The sequence below is a fragment of the Pavona decussata genome, unplaced genomic scaffold (assembly GCF_977016875.1).
Source record: "Pavona decussata unplaced genomic scaffold, jaPavDecu1.1 SCAFFOLD_157, whole genome shotgun sequence".
Taxonomy (NCBI): Eukaryota; Metazoa; Cnidaria; class Anthozoa; order Scleractinia; family Agariciidae; genus Pavona; species Pavona decussata.
In genome coordinates this window covers 924303-944132 of record NW_028145569.1, presented here as the reverse complement: position 1 = coordinate 944132, position 19830 = coordinate 924303, and the positions used below count along the sequence as shown (strand labels likewise).

Genomic DNA, 19830 nt, shown 5'->3' with positions numbered 1-19830 from the left:
CCTACAGAAGTTCGCTGTTTCAATCAGACGTCGCTTAAGAGTTAAGTTGGTACATGGTGCCACATATTGCGTGTGCCATTTATTAATTTGCGTGTTCCTTCCTTATTCATCTCCATGACTACCTTGCGTTACATCTTCTCTCTGAATACTTTTGCATACGTAAAAGACAAATCGATATATCTCCACTGCTTCGCCAAATCATTATCTCCATATTCAAAGTGTTCTAGCAGTAACAGATGCGTATGTAGTCGCAGTAGGCTTCCGTCTCTTAGTAAACCCTCTTTCACTAGTACGGCGATCCCTGGAAAAATGGCCTCCGCTGATAACAACATTATAAAGATATTGGAGACAATTGAAACCATGGAGAAACTTGGGTTGGACGAAGCATCCATCGACAAGGTGAAAGCTAACTTAAGCCAGGCAGCAAAGACAACTAGCTGGAAACCAGGACAGGTACAAATATCAATAACATTATGCATCTCAGTGTTCACTCACGTGTAGATAGCGACACTGCCATGGCCGCCACACCGAGCATGCCAACTAGACTGAAGCTTTCTGCCAATAGACCCACGTTTTTTTAAAATCTTTTGATAAGGACCAGTTAGCGAACATCCTTCGACACTACTGAAGAGTACGGTCGCCTTAAAATTAGGAAACTTGCCAAGTATAAAAGTGAGCGAAGATATAGCTCTGCCAAGTCGCGAAATTTTACAGACATTTGTAAAGTGGGGGCACAAACTTGCCCTCACCATGCAAACGTCATTAAAATCTCGCGAATTTGGGGATGCATATCCTCATTAGTTTTCAACTTATCACCCTCAAACTTTGCAACTCCATTGATTTTACGGCGTTGTTTACATTGGTGTCGATGAATTGTTGCTAACGTAGCCATGTCAAAAGTTTCATGGATTAGGGTCTGTTCACTGCCAATTCGGTGACTGCCAATTCGAGCCGGCTGAAGTTGTCTGTTAAATTCAAAAGGAAAAAATCGATGACGAAAAATGAGTGATAAACAACGGATAAGCTATAGCAAATACTAACCCCAAAACACTTTTCAAATTTGTAACTTAAACAAAAAATCCTGACATGAAGTTAAAAACTTCTTCAATGCTGTATAGAGTCAATCTTTAAAAGTGAATCACTCTTAGTAAGGGCGTTACATAACACTGACTAAGACTGGTACTATTTTTATTCTTATCTTCTGTGCAGCCGATTTCACATGATTTAAATCCCATCTTAACCTGTCTTAAACAACGCCACGTCGATTCCCGCATAAAATCTGAATTCGTATGCCTAAAGCGAATAACTTCACATAAAAACAACTCAATGTCGATCAAACTTCTATCAAACAGAAGTTTACGAAACGTTTTGCTGTTCTCAATGTTGTTTGACCAAACCTCCCTGGCACAAATGTAAAGAATAGCAGCAGACTCTGACAGCATTTTGCCGTTTCATTTAAAATCCTGCAGTGCTTAAACTGGTTGTTTAGGTTGCGTTACCGGAAGCGCTGTCGGGAAACTATCTCGTCATAAAACAAATATTGGACGTTTTTGTATGAGGACGCAAAATCCGTCCAGAGGGATAATGCGTCTGTTATGTTTTCCATCTGGTCATGCGCCTCTTGGATATGTAATAAGGACGGGCACAAGACGCATTATGCGTCCGGATGAACTATCTTCCGTTGTGCGTCGTATTTAAGCGACGCATATCGGAAGATAGTTCGTCTAAACGCATGAATGCGTCTTCTCCCCACTGAAGAAGGGTTATATACCCGAAACGTCTGTGTTTTCTTTCAAAACCATTTTTGACACTTTTTGATATTTATTTTTATTTCAATCCATAGTTACTTGAGGGACTGGTTATGAACCTTGCCATGAAAACAATTGTGCTGCAGTTTATGTTGGAAGGGCCACGACCCTGCGCAATCCTTTGTTTTGACACTCACACCACAGTTGAATATCTAAACAAAAACATTTCGATTGCTCAGTTGCTCCAACACATTCCAAAGTCTATTGTTGTTTGTGCAGGGTCAAGGCCAAAAAGGCAAACAAAAACATATAACAAAGAAGTTTGTCAGGTTTCATAACCATTGCCTTCGATAAACTATGATCAATCCTATCCGAAAACAGTTTCAAGTGTCACGCATCTCCAAGGAACTTTCCTCTCACCGTTCATTACATTGCATCTTGTGCCAGCCTTCATACTAGAGACGCATAACCGGATGAACAACACATGTTTGCCCAAGTTTGTCCAGACGGATAATGCGTCCTCTAGTATAAAAACGGTCAATCTCAATGCCATATACAATCCTCTCGTTTTCATTGTTAACGAAGCGTTACAGACTCGCTTTTCGAATTTAATTTATTTTTTCAGAAGCTTCGTTTTCCGAGGTAAATAGCTTGCGGGTTGACCTTTTCAATGGACACCCTGCTGTCATTAAATGATGCTTCTTCCATCTCAATGACCGAAACACACATCTCGATTGTTCTTTCAAACAATAACAGTAATGAATAAAGACAATCCGCACGAACTTAAAATCTGCAGCAATAATTGGCAGTGTGCAGTATTAGAACGAGGAAGAAATATACCGAACAAAAACTTAGTGATATTCATGATTACAACATAATACAATTCGTCCAAGCATCCGATACTAAACTATCATTAATTAAAGCCAGACGCCTGGAGGCGTTCATACGGGATATTATGGTCAATGCAAACATTGGTCCAGAACACAACCCAAAAATTCCTATTGATAATAATAATAATAATAATAATAATAATAATAATAATAATAAATATAATAATAATAAGGTTGTTTGACAAAAATGATACCTTTTTTCTTGAAATCGACCAAAAAAGTCTTTACCTAAAATATCTCACCCAAAAAAAGTCACCACTAACCCATAGAAGCACTAATTTCAAACTTAAGAAAGGCATTATTGCACATTCTCAACACTAATGTATCTGAATCCTCCCCCCCCCCCCCCCCGGAGATGGAGAGGTGAAAAGCTTGGGAGAAGGAAATTAAAGCAAAGAACCCCAGTGTTCAAACAAAATCAAGCTGGAAGGTGAACAAGGCATTCAGTGAGGTTGGCAGTAGTGAAATAACTATAAATCTATAAGTAAATAAACATAAACAAAGAAACAATACAATGATTGCTTCACTCAGTCGCAGGAGTGCTCGATGCAAAAACATGCAGAGCGAAATATAAATTTAAGATAGAAAATGTAACACAGTTACTCGAGTAAATAAACATAAAAATCTTAATAAAAACGATGTAATTTTAACTCAGTTCACACTTGTTGACAATTAAGTTCATTGTAAGCACAGTTAAAACGAGAGGTAATGAGCTCCCGCTTTGCACACCATTGTCCTTATAATTCTAATTGCTGTGTAGATATTTAGTACTTGAAATTATCAAACGATAGGCAATTTCCACTTTAATTGTTCTTTCTAACCAACACATGCCAAAGAGAAATAATGTATAAGGATATAGGATACGTGAAAGCAGTCGCGAATAGCTAACAAGTTAAAACTTTAAAGCAACCGTGAGCTAGAAAGAAGAGGAGAAAGTTAAAAAAAATTTCCAGACATAATAAAGTAGAGAATCTTCAAAATGATTCTTAGCTAAGAAATGGAAAACCTTTGCTAAGAAAACGACGTATTTCAAATTTACGTTCGCCTGAATACCCATGACAAGACCGGCGTAAAATTACGTGCTATTTACTAGAAATAAAGGTTATCACGAGCGATAAAATTAATCTTCATAACCTTGTCAACATTTCGTGGTCGTGGCTGTTTAACAATGCTAGATAATAACTGATATTAATATCTTGATAATTAAAAGTCCAGAGCCTCGGCGCCAGAAACAAGAGTCCAATCCCGATTTTAGACTATGCCGTGCAATCTATCAATGTTGTCTGCTTTTTTTAGGCCTTTTCCATTTTGTCAGAAGTGAAAAATGAAGATGAAAGGAAAAGACAAGTCCTAGTGGACTTTTACGCCCAGGCTAAGGGCTTCCTGGAAACAATAGATGAACAGCTTTTAAATCTGTTACAGAAGCACGTAGGCAATGTTGAAGAAAATATGACAAATCACACAGCACAACTGGAACAGAAGGAATACTTTCTTCTCGTGGCAGGTAGGAATGTTCGTGTAACTTATTGCCCTTTGTTAAAGAACAAACATCCTGTCATGCCGAATAAGACAAAAACATGAACTAAACTCGGTAGAGTTTGTCATAAGGCGGTCAGTAGACGTGATATTTGTTGCATGACTCATGGTCAGAGAAATCAATTCTTTCATTCTTCGACGAAGAACGATTTAACGGGATCATTGATGTTAACAATTATTTAAGTTACCAAATGAATAGTGTTAATGCAACGTGGCGGACTAAAGTAGGGTGATCATTTTTGGAAAAAAAAAATGTTCTGTAATTTGGTTTATAGGTGAGACATGCTCTGGAAAAAGCAGCTTGGTGAATCTCATCCTGGGAGAGGAGCTTCTTCCTTATTCTGTCCTCTGCACAACTTCCACCATATGCGAATTGAAGTATGGAGAAGAACGCAAACTTGTGGCCCATTTCAAAGACAAGGATCCTGAAACAGGGGAGCTGACAAAGACGATCATATTAGAAAAGCCGACTGGATCACCTGAACAAAGCTATCTTCAGCAAATTGCTCCTTATGTCCACATGAAGAGTGATCACGAAGGAGGCTCAATTTTCAAGAAGATTGAACTATTTTGGCCGCATAGTCTTTTGCAGGTATTTTTTGAAGAGGTCAATTTACCCAATTGGTAAGGTGGAGGCAATGCCTTTTACTAATAGGAACCTTCAGATTTGAAAATGAAAACGAGATTGTGTACGATTATGATTACGGTCGCCACGGACTCCCCAGAGTTCAAGCACTTTCCTGATAGTTGCCATTGGATAAGGAAAGTCTAGAAACAAATTTTTATCGAAGACAACGAGATTTGAATATTCGCACTCGTGTTCGATACTGAGCTTGTACTCATCAGTGACACAAATGAACTCGTACTCAATTGATCCTATGGAAAACAAAACCACCACCTGCCTGCTAAAGCTGTATCTAGATTGATGTGAAGACAGTAATCATATTAAACAACCTAGTTAGGGTGTTGGAAGTATAGTAGCTATTAGCTATCAGCTGCTGTGAATGCTTTTGAATTAGACACTGAAAAAAAGATGCCTACTTTACTTCTTATTTGGACACGACATTGTTAACAAGATAATAGTTAGGTACACATAAACTTAGGAGGGCTTCAGTTGTATCCGGTTGCCAGGATAAGGTAAACATGAACAATATGATTGCGTAATTTACTAAAAAAAAATCATGTCGCTGTCATCTTTTGCCTAGATCAGACTAATCTTGTCGTCTTGTCTGATTTGATTTGGGTAGCTTGCTCTCTTTCTGGTGCCGTCTTGCTTCTCTATTTTCTTTCTCTAATTTTGCTGAAATTTACTGCTAAAGCTATTTGCTACTACTGTGCTAATGAAAGCATCATGATAATTTTCGGGGTGCAAATTTTCTTTGCTAACTATCGCTGGAAACAACCAATACAAAAAATGCCAAGAGAGGGCGGTTTGATATTGTTTCTTTGAAAAGCTTTCTTCTTTTAATTGTCTTATTTTTTCTCAGAGATGCATAGCAACATTCCAGTTTTCGTATTTGTATAATAAGGTAACTGTATTTAATTCTGTATTATTTTCAGAATGGTGTAGTGATTATTGACAGTCCTGGAGTTGGAGAATCTGATGAGATGGACGAAATGGTGATCCAGTATCTTCCTCAGGCCTTTGCCTTCATTTATGTTATTGACTGTACAAACGCTGGTGGAATTCAGAAAGATAGAGTAAGTATTTATCGACCATTTTAGATTAGAAATATTAAAACTAAATTTACATACTATGTATGTGGCCATTGACATGAAGCAAAAAGCAACCTATCCATGCCTGAAACGATGTAAACTGGTGCCGAGGTTGGAATCTTTAACGACTGGATTTTTGTTCTATTATTATCTTTTTATTGTTCATCAGTCAGCGAATTAGGACCCTACAAACATGACTTATGGTAGACTGTCAACTAAAAGCTGACCTATTCGCAACTAGCTGGTCTCTCGTCTTTCGGGGCCAATCCCATCCATGGCTCCATAACTCCGAGACTATTAAAACTATGAAAATGACACTTTCTATTGGAGGATAAGTAGAAAGTCCAAAGATTTTTCCTTTCAAATCTTTGACGACAACTGATGACGTCATGATTGTCAAATGGTGGTTGTCATCTTGGATCCGCCATCTTGGATATCTGTATTTCCCCAAATCTTCAGGGAAGCGCCAAACTTTAACGTAAGGCGTAAGGTAAACTTAACGCAAACGTAAACGTAAGGTAATCGAAACCAATAAAAGAACACTAATATGAGCTAAAAGTTTGCTCAAAATATTCAAAAGGTTATTCAGGTTCAAGTTCAAAGCCCTCCCAGTGTACATAGGGTTAAGAAATTGTAATTCACAGTGGGACTGTAAGGCTGAATTGGTGGCAGTCAACATAGAAAGTGTTTTGACCATCTGCCAGTTGTTTTTCTGTTACCAAGAAAAGCCCTTCTTTAAGAAATAGATATTCAACTCCAACGTGCGCCTGTACTCTGATAACGCACAATTGACGTCAAAACTTGATAAAACAACGAAGTTCGCTACGAGAGGAAGGGGATTCTCGTGATTGATGTTCTTACCACGTTTTGAAGTCCTCTGTGCGTTATCAGAATACAGAGCTACGGCAAAATGAAATCTGTTAATATGATTTATACAACAACCAAGACCTTTTGTGAGCAAGCATCGCGTTGGATGAGCCAAGTCAAAAACTTTCAAATAAACCTCTAGAATGCTGCACATATGGAATTGTGATCCTCTAAATTGAGAGTATAATCCGAAAGAATTTCACTTGCAATAATTTCGAATTTACCTTTATTCTATAAAGTATTACCGACCTCAGAATATTACAGGATGTCAGTCGCTTCACTGCGATTTTTCATCGATTACCCACCATTACCGAATTTCTTTAGATGTCATATTTGGGCAAATGTTTCATTCTTTTCACATCTCAACAAAGAGCTAGACTTGTAACAGTCGTTGTCTACTTTTCTGGGAGAAGTTTGCCTATTTTTGTCCGCTACTCGCCAAAACAGTTTGCAAAACTTTGTTGACCAGTCACTCTGGGTGGACTCTGGACACTGATCATGTTCACCGGTCACACTACTCTAATTTCAAACTCCACTGTAACAATCAAAACGCGAGTTCTTCAATTTCATTGTATAATATAATATTACTAACTATAAAAGAAGAAAGACTGAACTGTGCAAACATGCCCCCATTATTCATGATTTTCAGCTTGAAAAATTGCTACAAGAAGTACAGAAACTGTCGCCTGGAGTTGGAGAACAGGAACACATGTTACAAGAGCATTTGCTGTCAAAGTGTGCTTTATTTGTTTGCAACAAGTGGGATCAAGTGCCCCCGGAGGAAAGAGGAAACGTAAAAAATCACGTGACCGAGAAACTGCAAAAGGTTTGGACTGGAATTGATCTAGAGTCACAGATTATCTACATATCAACCAAGAACGCAACTTAAGTCCAAACCTGCGGTTACATTACCTACGACTTTTCCTCCCTAATGGATGGTATGAAGAGTGTTGTCTTGAAAAGCATTGATATCAGAATGGAAATTCACTGGAGGTACACAATGTGCTTCTCTCTGTAAAACTAAACGAGTCGATTAAGACCATGCAAGTTGTGTCACGCGGCAGTGACACAACTTGCTTCAAACGTCTTACGATCTTAATTCATTTTAATGAATTAAAATACCTTTATAAAAACAGTTTTTTGTGTACCTATTTTTACAAATACTGAGAAGTCTGAAAACGTTTAAACTAGTTCGTAAAACAAAGATTTTCAACAAGCCTGGCACAGGAGAAGCACAGCATTTAAAGGAGGCCTTAAGTGCACGTGAGTGTTTAAAGCTTGAGTTAGCCAGAACAAAATTAGAGAGTGCTTGGGCTGTCTCCTCATAACCTTTTTCTTATCATGTAATACACAACTCACTTAATACACAGACGCCTACAGGTGTTTTGAGGTTCATTTTTCCTAACACCATTGTGTGCATTGTGTGCGTTGTCACTTCTTATTTTTGGTTAATTTATTCAGAGAATCCTACTACGGAGGTAGAGTATAACATTCATGGATAGTTTTTACCACTTTCGTTGCAATGTCTGTTTTTTATTGTTGTAGATGGCTTGAATATCTTCTTTCGCGAACTGTATTTCAAGCAAAAGCGTTTGTGACACATGCTTCCAGGGACCGTGAAAAAGTTCACCAGAGAATTACACAGATTCTTCATCGATTGGATGAAATTGAAAAACAGCAAGACAAAGTGATGGGAGATCTTCGGAAATATTTGAAAGAGCGTATCGATGATACGGTTCAGCAGCTCTCAGAGTACCTTTCATTTGAAGAAGTGAAAGCTCGCTTTACCACATTGAACTTCCCTGAAATTCCATTCGGCCGATTGACTCTCCTCGGAAAGGCAACCTACAGGGTCAGAACGCTACTATCAAGCCGGTTTCAAGAATTTATACAGCAATGGGAAGAAGAACATAGAGTATTTACAAATGCTCGTCAAGACCTTTTGCAATATTTTCAGCAGCGCTACAGCTTCGTTGAAGAACAGCTCCAGAAATTCCAGATTGCCACGACAGCTGATGGGCTCTTTAAAACTGATCTCCCAAAAAACACCTGGGTCTGGTACGTTCTTGAGTTCTTTGTGTTTCAGGCAAACCCAATTACAAGGAATGCTTTGGAAATTTCCGTTCCATGGCATCCGTTACAAAAGTGCGGTGAAATGAAAGTATTGGCCTTGGATTATCTCGCTACTGCTACGGACGAACAAAACCTTGGGTTGATGGTGCAGCAACAATTTAAACAGGCTGAGCTTTTCCTAAAACAAATCGAGTCCCGTATTCCAGAGCTGATACAGGCAGACAAGATGCTCTATAGAGAACTTATCGATGAGTCGCGCACGAAGAAAGAAGTACAGGACCTCTATCGACCGACAATGGACCGTGGGTCTGAATTCAGAGGACGACTGATGGAGTTTGGAATAAAAGAAGTTTGTGCTGTTGACGTAAGTCCTGAGGAGCTGGACTGGAAAGAAGATTATTCTTCCCTTCTTGGCAGTGGTGGGGTCGGTGCGGTTTATCAAGGAACGATGTCAAAAAGTAGAAACATCAAACCGGTAGCATTGAAGGTGTGCAGTGCCGTGCTTGATGCTCGTAATGCATGCAGTCTCATGGAGGAGGTGGAAACTTTGAGGTAAGCAAATTAAGTACTTCGAAATTCTTGGGGGGGGGGGGGGGGGGGGCAATAATTCAGAGTTCATAATATATTCATATATATTTGGTCACACAAGGTCCAGCTGTCACTTGGAGTGTGGCATGCAACAAGAGCTAACAATTTAAATTATTATATAATAAACAAAGCGCTATCAAGACCCTCAATCATCATATTTTTATAACTCGTGGTAACGAGTAGAGTGGAAGAGAGTCAGTTGGAGGGTCGTGAGAGATTAAGAAAAGAAGCAAAATAAGTCCTTAGGCTGGGTGATTGGAGTCGCAAAAGTTTATTTTAACGAGTTCAAGAAATGTTACTGCTATACAAATTTTGGCTGCTTTTGTGGTTTATTACACGCACTTTGAAATCACTAGTGATCCTTGCAATCTGATTGGCTCTCAACGGTGCAATTTATTCCCAAATTGCACCATTTTTTGCTCTAAATCGCATCCTCTCTTTAGCCCATCACAATGGAAATGAAGTAACAAGAATATAATATTAATATTGACAATAAAAGTCTGTGATTTCAAAATAGGTTTAGAATATAATATTAATATTGACAATAAAAGTCTGTGATTTCAAAATAGGTTTAATAAAGTGGTAATTGAACTTTGTGTCGTGCAATTTTGGTCTGAAATCATACTTGTGATTTCAAATCAAACTCGCGCTGCGCGCTCGTTCGATTTTGAAATCACGCGTATGATTTCAGACCAAATTGCACTCCTCTCAGTTCAATTACCATTGTAAAACATTCTCTGGCCAGGGGATTTAGATTAAAGTTGTCTAATTAAATTTTTATGTACTGTCTATAATAAAAATCTAAACCTTAGTGTGCAATAAGATCTTTACATGCATACATGGCTGTCTTTTGTACATACGATTCTATGACAGACCTCACATTCGATCAGCTTAATAATCTTCACAACGGGTTCATGTTTGTTTTCTGTTAAACAGGAAATTAAAACACCCTAACATTGTAGAGTTTTATGGAACATCACTGCTAAGGAAAGAAGACACCGTACGGATGATCTTGGTGATGGAAAAGTGCAGAGGTGACTTGAAGAGTCACATCTTTGAGTCCGCCCCAGGAAAATCCGAAGACCCTAATGTCGTCAGAATGACATGTCGCTGGGTACAAGAGATCACTGATGCTTTGGCCTACATACATGAGCAGGGAATTGTCCACAGGGACCTCAAATTGGAAAACATCTTGGTACGTAACATTTGTTTGAGCATTTTGATTAAAAGTTAGCCTGTAGATCCCATTTCCCAGTTTTCAAATATCAGACGGCCACCAACTGGAAATCACCACGTAATTTCCTCTTAGTGTCACATCATTATACATCAAAGGAGAAATTTTTGGACGTAGAGTTTTTGGCTCTGCCTGTCACTGTCATAACTTTAATTTTCTCCCAGTGACAGAGAGGGGTAGGAATCCGTCCCCACCCCCTCTCGTCCCGTTTTTTTTAGACCAAACTCAGGCCCAGAGAGAAGCAAGTTGAATGTTTGAGATTTGAGAGTGCCCCCCCCCCCTCCTCGCCCTTTTTTTTACAATTTGTATCAGCCTTGCGTGACACAGAATACAATATTTACAAAAAATAAAAACTACTTACACAATTTGTATTAGCCTTACGTGACACAATTGTTACAAAACTGACTAACAATACTTACCATACTTACTGAAAACTAACAATACTTGCAATGCTCACAATACTTACTACACCTACACTACTTACAATACTAACGGTATTTACAATACTTTCAATCCACTCACAATAAAGTAAGCTTACAGTTCATTCTATAGTATGGAGGTATCAAATGAAGTGCACCCTTTCCCCCCCACCACCCATTTACCTGAAAGTCTGGATCCGCCAATGGAACAGAACACTAATAAACTGTATTATGTCCATTAAAGCTATCAAATGAGAATTCAGTGAAGATTGCTGATGCTGGTGAGGCTAAACAAGCAGAGAACATCCTAGGTACATTCGCTGGAACACCTCTTTACATGGCACCTGAAGTGTTTCATTCCAAACTGTACAACAGCCAAGCCGACATCTACAGCTTGGGGATAATCTTGTGGGAGATGTGGTATGGAAAGCGGGCCCCCGTTCCGGTAGTGACGCTGCAAGCACTGTTCGCAATGGTGGATGAAGGCTATCGCCCAGCAGATGTGAAAGGCTGCAAGCCGCCTCCTGACTGCTGGAAAGAGCGGATGGAGAAATGTTGGAAGGGAAATCCAGATGAACGCCCAACAGCCGAGTCATGTAAAAAGGAAGCTAAACTGATTGTGTCTTTCTTTGAAAAATAGTGCGAAACCCAATTTTACTCCAGCTGGCTTTCAGGATACAATGGCCAATTTCATTGGAGGTTTGACAAATCTTGGGGGAGATTCTAGAGCCGAGGGATTCCTTTTCCTAATTTGAACTTGTATTTAGTTTTCAAATAACCAAATTTACCCTTTGCAAGAAAGTGGCTAGATTCCTACTAAAGAAAGGACATATTTAGACCAAGATTAACATAAATTAGTTGACGATTATTCATTGTTCGTGAACGAATAGCATTTGACAGGACCTACAGTAAGTTGAAACAGTTACGTCCAGATCTTCACTGATTGACAATGAGGAAAAATTGGGTGTGGTATCTATCACCCAAATAACGGTATCTTTGAGATAATTTTAATCTTGCATGCAAAACCAGTCTGATGGTGAAGAGAAGTGTCGTAGATATTAATAATCTTGTAAGATGGTGCTACCACGATACATTTTCTATTATAGGTGAGAACCTACATTATGAAGGTAAACATTTAGACCCCGTCTACGGACAACACTTCAATCCACCTCTGACAAGAAGCTTATTCCTTGCACTACTCAAAGGCTTGTATTAAAGCGTGTATCTGGATCGATTCACATACTTACGCCTTAGAATTGGAGGAGGAAATAATACGAATTGAATGTCACGTTTTTGTTATATTTTAGCATGGTAGGTTGCCGAGGATTGTAAGTAATCCGAAATGCCTGTGCTTATAGCGTATGTTTTGTGGTGCGGCTTTAAGTTTTTTTTTCGGCAGTTCTTTACAGAAAAATAAGACTAAGAAGCAGTGGAAGAAGGGGTGATGTTCTTACAGCGATTACTAATAACACGCGACCTATCGCCTTCAAAAGTCTCCGATAAAGTTTGCGTTTTGGTGGACGTCAATCATAGAAAAGCCGTTGAAATTATTTTGAGTTCTGACAACAATTCAAGGCAACAGAACCAAGAAATTGACAGTTTTATCCGCTGACAGATGGTAAACTTTATGAAAGTTGATTTCCAAGCCAGTTCATCTAAAATAATGGACATTGTTTAGACGAAGCCGTATTTTTTATGAAACATTTGAAATCGCTACACGTATAAATAATTTTGCAAAATCAGCGATGCGTGCAAGTGAGCAAATCATCACGTGCAGTGAACATTAAAATTTTTAATTCAAAAATACCTTTTATTTTCGCTTGATCTAGCTGGGAAAGCAAGTTATTAAACTTTACCATCTCTTAGCGAAGCAAAAATTCTCAGGTTCTTGCCGGGTTACCTTGGAATCTTGTCATAATTGAAAATAATTTCAACGGCTTTTCTTTGATTGACGTCCACCAAAACGCAACTTTGTCGAAGGCTTTTGAAGGCGATAGGTCGCGTGTTATTGGTAACCGCTGTAAAAATTGTAGGGAAAAATAAGACTTTAAGTTGATTGAAAATTAAAATCTGCAATTAATTAAGGGTTGGATTTAGGACAATTGCATGAGTATTTCGAAACTTGAAATGCTAGTAACTATATAATTAACCACGTACAATCCATTCTACTTAAGTCGAGTATCTGTCCCGAGTGATATCACTGGGATGATTAATAAAACATCCAGTGATTTAAAAATTCCGTTTCACAGGATGTTCCATATACTAAGTTTTTTTGCTCGTAATTTCGTTTGATTTCGGACAGATAATTTCATTTAATACTGTAACATTTATTATCTATTTGAGGAAGTTTTCATTATGGTAGAAAAAAAAATGAAATTTTTGTGACAATTACTATCTATGGACAAAATAGTTAAGTTTTGTTTTGGTTTTCATTTGGACGAGAAAGCTTTATGTTTAAAGAGGAAGTATCACGGGGATTTTGACCTGTTTTAATGAAAATGGCTACACAATTCTCACTTAGTTACAAAGTAATTCTAGACCATAAACTGAATTCTTGAAAGGAACAAATCATGATGTAATATATCAAACACGAGGCACAGTGTTTCATCACATATCAAACACCGAGAAGAGAGTTGAAAATACGACGCGTAGCGGAGTATTTTTGACGAACTTCGAGGTTTTTGATATTGTGATGAAACACTGTGACGAGTGTTTGATATAACTTCTCAAACAAACTGATTTTGAAGGAGAAATTGAGGATGCAAAAACGAGGAGTTTTCATCAGATTTCCAAACACGTCACGGTGCATGATTTCCTTTGTCTTTTGCTTTTGAATTATTAATGAGTTTGAGAAGTGTTCTAGCGTATTTTGGAAACGAACATGCGAGAATTTGGAAAAATTTAGCCTAACTTTTTTCAAGCTGCAATCTATTCCGGCCCAATTCCTCCGACACTGGACAGTAACAGTTTAGTACACTGCGGAAGTAATTTACAACAAAACTGGACAAATTAATTTTAGGTTTCCGTTAAAAGAAAAACGTTTGCTGAAATGACACCCACTCCCCAGGACACTTCCCCTTTAAAAATGAAATTGAATGTCATCTTGTAAAAGCTAAGGAAGAAGTTGCAAACAAGTAATAAAAGACCTAAACATATTTAACCAGACAAGACGTACTTTTGTTTTCTAATTTTATTCATAAAGCAACCACCAATTTGTAACAAACGAAGCTGTACGCTTCAATTCAAATGTACATCAAGTGATTTCTATGTTTTACTATACGGGCACAATTTTATTAACTGGAAAGTGAGATGTTCTTTGTCATGCGCTCTAACTACCATGGAAAAGAACCAAAATATCACTCTAACTTCAAAACTTTTTACATCTTTAAACTGTTGGTGACAACATGGTCTATTTGACAGTTTGTTTCAATTAAAGGGAATCAAAGTAACTTGCAGTCAGAACCACTGGGAAAATTCTTGAAAAGGCATTCGGATTTTTGTTACATTTCATTTGCCTTTTTTTTCAGCGGGAAAGTAGGTTCTGATGGCAATTTAAAATCTAGGCTGAAAAGCAACACATTTCATCCATTTTAAAATTATGCCATTTCCCGTTTGATCACTTTTTTTTCACGATTTTGTTTAGGAATTTTAGTTTTGGCAAGGGAGATTTCATTCCTTGAGTTCGACCATATTGGATATGATGACGTCATTGAATCCCTAAAGTATGACGTCAACACACCCAAGATGGCGGAATAAATGTTGTCAAGAAAATAGGTCGATCCTCATATAAACGTTCGTAATTTACAAAATATTTGTATCTTTATTATGTGGTTTACCAGGGGAAAATTAACAACAGTTTGCTTTTCAACCTGATTTCCCCTTTAAGTCGAAACTAACTGATCGCGTTTCGTTTCCTCGGCGTTATTTACAATTAGTGATCAAAACATCAACTTTCCTTTTAAATTTACAACTAAAGACAACCTGTTAACGATGTACACCAATGTAAATATATGCAACCTATAATAACCTATTTCCAATGTATTTTTTATTTATATATTTACATTCTAACTTTTTAATTGGCGAAAATCACTGTGGAACACTTAATTTAACATGTCACTTATAACACAAGGCCTGATTAAAAAAGATTCGATATATCGTGAAATTGAACGATTAGAATATATTGGGCGATTCAAAATTAAATTTTCCTGTCTTTCTTTGAAGAATCAAGTGTACAAAGAACCACAAACCGCCGAACAAACAAACAAAATGAAATGAACAACAAACCATCCGTCTAAAATTTTCAGACTAACTACAAGACAAATATACATTCATGTAACAACAGAGCATCAATTTATAGACACTTAAAGGAAACCTCCACTCTGACAACAATTTGACGGTAAATTGTCGAAAATAGTGTCTAAATTCTACATTTTAGTTTAAAAAGTAGAAGTGACATTCAAGTGTGCTAAAAATTAGATATGATTATTGCCTATTTTCGATTTTAAATTTCCCGGGCGCCGCCATTTTGGATTTCATGACGTCATACAGTTGCCGCTATTGTAAGTAAGCAGAAGTTCTTTTGTATGAAACAATTGAGCAACCGTATTACGTCATGACATCCAAGATGGCGGCGCCCGGGAAATTCAAAATGAAAAAATAGGCGATAATCAAATTCTATTTTGTCCGACACAGAAATATTATTTCCATGTTTTCCAACGAAATTTGAAACTGGATTGTATTTTCAACAATTTAACGTTAATTTATTTCAAGAGTGGAGGTTTCCTTTGACAATGATGCCGCATTTTATTCTATCATAGCAACAACTCCCAGGAAATACAAAATATCGGTGTGAAAATTTACGAAAATACTGTAAAACTGAACAATGTGCCTAATAATCATAACTGACGATCCACTAAAATAAACAGAGTGCAAAAGATCGTGCAGGTACAACTGAACTTCAGCCGGCAATCTCACTGAAGAAAATTCTTATAACAATCGCGATTGTTTGAACGAAGATGGTATTTACTTTTAAAGTTGTGGATAATTCAAGTATCCTTGACATGTTACATGGCCGTGCACAACGACATCTTCTAATTAATATATTTATCCTGAGGAAGTTAAGGCATGAAAATTTTTCTGGAGATTTGAAAGGACGGCAAGAAAATATTGGCTCATGGGCAGAAATTAACGGGCAAATCTCAAACTCTCTTCTCTTCAAAAGGATAGAATGATTTCATGATGAGCCCAGAGAAAGTAACTTTGAGAATTTTTAAATGAGGGACATCGCTTTTTCTTTTAATTGTTAAACCGTTAGTTTTTTCACTATAAACTTACACTAACCAAAATTATTATTTTAATGTTTTAGATTTTAAAATAAAAAAGCTACTACTTTTAGGTTCACAGCGTACAAATGAAAGCATGACGTTAAATGCGCAGCATATGACAACTAAATGCTGTTAAATTAATTGCATTACAACTGATAAATATATAATAAATAATGCTTTTATATTGTTAGCCCTTGCAAGCTAAATAACTTTACATTGCAACCAAAAATATTCCAAGGGTTACTTTATGCAGTCCGCGACTATATTAAGGTCTATATGAACGCTCCTTTTTCGTATAAAAATTAAACCATTCTGTTCTATACAAATAATGCATACGTGTATGAAGATTAATATATTTGCTTGCAGCCAAAAGCAAATTAATCTTTGTTCGAACATACAGCCAGCTGATGCCCAAACTAGTTTGACAGGACTTGAAGAACGTGAACCATTATCCTCAAACCAGTTTATCGGGATTTTTGAATGATTGAAACAGTAGAACATTTCAGAGTTGCTTTAAACCTCATTAAAAGAGACTAGGTGGAAAGCTTTTGGGATGAAAGTGAGTTTTGTTTACATATGAATGAAAACTAATTTTCATGATAACCAATATGCACGGCGAGTAGCTTTCATAATGAGGTTCAAAGTAACTCGGAATCCGAAAGGGCCTATTAAAACCAGATTACCCTCTAAATGTTACATCGTTAAATATTTCAATATTTTTGTCTTATTTAAAGACAAAGACAGGTTAGATAGCGGGAATTCTTGGAGGCGCACTTCACACCTCTTAATAACGAGAATAAATTAAATTAAACAATTTAATTTATTTCACTTTTCAAACTGACGCAAATAAATTAGATTTCTTAATATGTTAAACTTCGTAGTTTTTGTCACTGAAATTTCAATGACCTTATTGTCATGGTACATTTGTGCCATAGAGGGGATTTACCAAACTATATTCTTAAAAAAAGGGTTTAACTTAAAACCCATCGCAATGAGTCATGACAGTATGTTTTTGTTATCAATTTGAATATTTTTTTTTCTACTCGAAATCCTAAACCTCATCTTCTAATCGAAAAGAGGACACCTAACATGGCAGCCTTTTGCCGACCTACGGCCACCATTACTTAATCCCATCTAGCTCTGCACCCCCCTTCAACGAAGAGGAATACAATCCGCAGACGGGGGGGGGGGGGGGGTAGCTACATTACCGCACATATCGTATGATTGCATCGGATTCTAATCACGTAGCAAGTAATTTCCTACATTGAAGGTAAGGTGAAATATGACCTTTACAGACCACAGTATAGGGTAACATCATACGATATCGCCATTGACCACGATTTGACGTCTATCATCGTCGTCTAGTTCATCATATTCTTCGTGATTCTGAACCTCGTAGTTGATGTTATGGAAGTCTTTGTTGAGATTTCCTTTAAATATTGCTGGTCTTTTATCATACGCGCCCTTCACCATCACGGCTTTGTCGTCCGTTGTTTCAGGGTCGACAGTATAAAGAATTCTGCAACCAAGAAAAAAAGTGGTTTAGTTACACGTGTCACCATTTGATTGAAAGCTACTGAGCAGTACTTTCCTGTGGTGCTGTTTATTGTGCCATACAAGGTGGTTCTTACTTTTGAGGCTGAGAATGAAATCCTAAAGTGTGACTATTCAAATGAAAGTTACTGAGCAGTACTTTCCCGTGGTGCTGTTTACTATGCCATACATGGTGGTTCTAACATTTGAGTCCGTGAATGAAATCCTGAAGTGTGACCATTCAAATGAAAGCTACTGAGCAGTACTTTCCTGTGGTGCTGTTTATTATGCTGTACAAGGCGGTTCTTACTTTGAGGCTGTGGATGAAATTCTAAAGTGTGACCATTCAAATGAAAGCTACTGAGCAGTACTTTCCCGTGGTATTGTTCATTATGCTGTACAAGGTGATTCTAACTTTTGAGTGTCTGGATGAATTACTTAAGTGTGACCATTCAAATGAAAGCGAGTAAATAGTCCTCTCCCGTGTTGAGGTTTATTACGCTGTACAACGAAACTTCAAATAAAATCTTATGAGCAGCACTTAAAGTTTTATTATGCCAGACAAGGTGGTTCTACCTTTCGAGTTTGGGGGATAAAGTTCCAAAGTGTGACCATTTATAACTAAACGATCTTCAACGGAGCTCTGGTTTGGTGCTGTTCGACTTTCTCTTTTACTGTTAAGTTCTAGTATGGTTATTCTAGAGGTAAAACTTACTCAAGTCTAGGTGACCGTTTCCTCCGCGCGATGATAAAGAAAGCAATAAACACGGCAATTATCACCACAAGAACACAAAACACAACTCCTAAAATGAGTCCCAAGTTAGTTTTCTTCCCCGCCTGTGCTGTCTGTTTATCATTAATGCTCACTGACGGGTTGGAAGTGTAATTGACCACAATGGGAGGTGTACTTGTCTCTGGTGGAGGCTTGGCAGTTGCTGGTACAGCTATAAGGGAAGAAAGGAGACAGTAATCATTAGAGGTTTCACTAAGAGACGTGCACCGGGCAAATTGACCGTCCATGAACAAGCTTAATTTTCACCCGGCTGCTTTTAACATCTCTTTCAACGTTTCCACAAAATAACATATCTTGCCGATTGATTTGAGGAAGTCACCTAAAATTCTGTGCAATTTTTATTCAGCCAACACTGTGTCGTAGGTGCCCCCACTCCGCCCTTTGAAAAACACTCTTTTTAATGATATAGACCCTATGTAAAAATGGCTGACAATTTAATATTCTTTTGTTTGCATTCAAATTAGCCTTACTAGCCTCGCTCTTGAGTTGAAAAATCAAAAGAATATTTTCCCTTGAACGAGGTTAGTAAGGCTAATTTGAATGCAGACAAAAGAATATTAAAACGTCAGGCATTTTTGCATAAGATGTATTGAACTTGGCCGAATGTTCCACGGTCCGCAGTGGAATTATAATTTTTGCCTGCAATCATAAATGGTTTCCTTCTTATGAACAGAAATAAGTTAAATAGTAAATTATTTTGTAACTCACTTGTGTTGCACGTTTTCCCGTCAAGTTGAAGATGGAGTCCGTTGGGACAGCTGCAACTAAACTTCTTCCCCGAGGAAAGTAGGCATAGATGAGAGCAGTTCCCATTGTCTTTGGAACAAGGTGTACCAGCTAACAAAAAAATAAATAAATAAATAGAGTAAAATAAGTACAATTTCCATTACTGACGATATTAAAACTTTTTTCAATTTACTGCAATTGAATCGCTTTAAACTTAGTTAATGGAGGGACTGGTTATGAAAACCTGCCAACCTCAAAGTAGATAACCAAGGTGCTGCAATTTAGGGCCGCGACCGTGTACACTCCTTCGTTTTAAGTTTAACGTTCACATTACTGTTGAATTTTAAAAAGGAACGTTGACATTGGTCACTTGCTTCCACATA

At 37.6% G+C, this 19830-nt stretch overlaps 1 protein-coding gene, 1 long non-coding RNA gene and 1 pseudogene across 4 annotated transcripts in view; 2 read left to right on the top strand and 1 right to left on the bottom strand.

Moving 5' to 3' along the window:
* LOC146465097 (uncharacterized) lies at positions 1-11721 on the top strand (annotated as a pseudogene). Its single transcript, XR_014868370.1, has 8 exons — positions 1-453; positions 3935-4142; positions 4450-4766; positions 5735-5875; positions 7407-7750; positions 8303-9382; positions 10355-10613; positions 11316-11721. The product of XR_014868370.1 is annotated as an uncharacterized LOC146465097 (transcript).
* A 2207-nt stretch (positions 11722-13928) lies between these two features.
* On the top strand, positions 13929-14873 carry LOC146465096 (uncharacterized). Its single transcript, XR_014868374.1, has 2 exons — positions 13929-14516; positions 14839-14873. It is a non-coding gene; the product is annotated as an uncharacterized LOC146465096 (long non-coding RNA).
* The window catches only part of LOC146465095 (uncharacterized), a 27960-nt gene continuing 22373 nt past the window's right edge, over positions 14244-19830 (bottom strand). For both annotated transcript variants that reach the window (XM_085129019.1, XM_085129020.1), the window contains 3 exons: positions 19430-19558; positions 18644-18872; positions 14244-17914 (listed from right to left, as the gene is read on the bottom strand). In XM_085129019.1, coding sequence (XP_084985145.1) covers positions 17710-17914; positions 18644-18872; positions 19430-19558 — 563 coding nt within the window. In that variant the 3' untranslated portion in view covers positions 14244-17709. The remainder of the gene's footprint in view (positions 17915-18643; positions 18873-19429; positions 19559-19830) is intronic.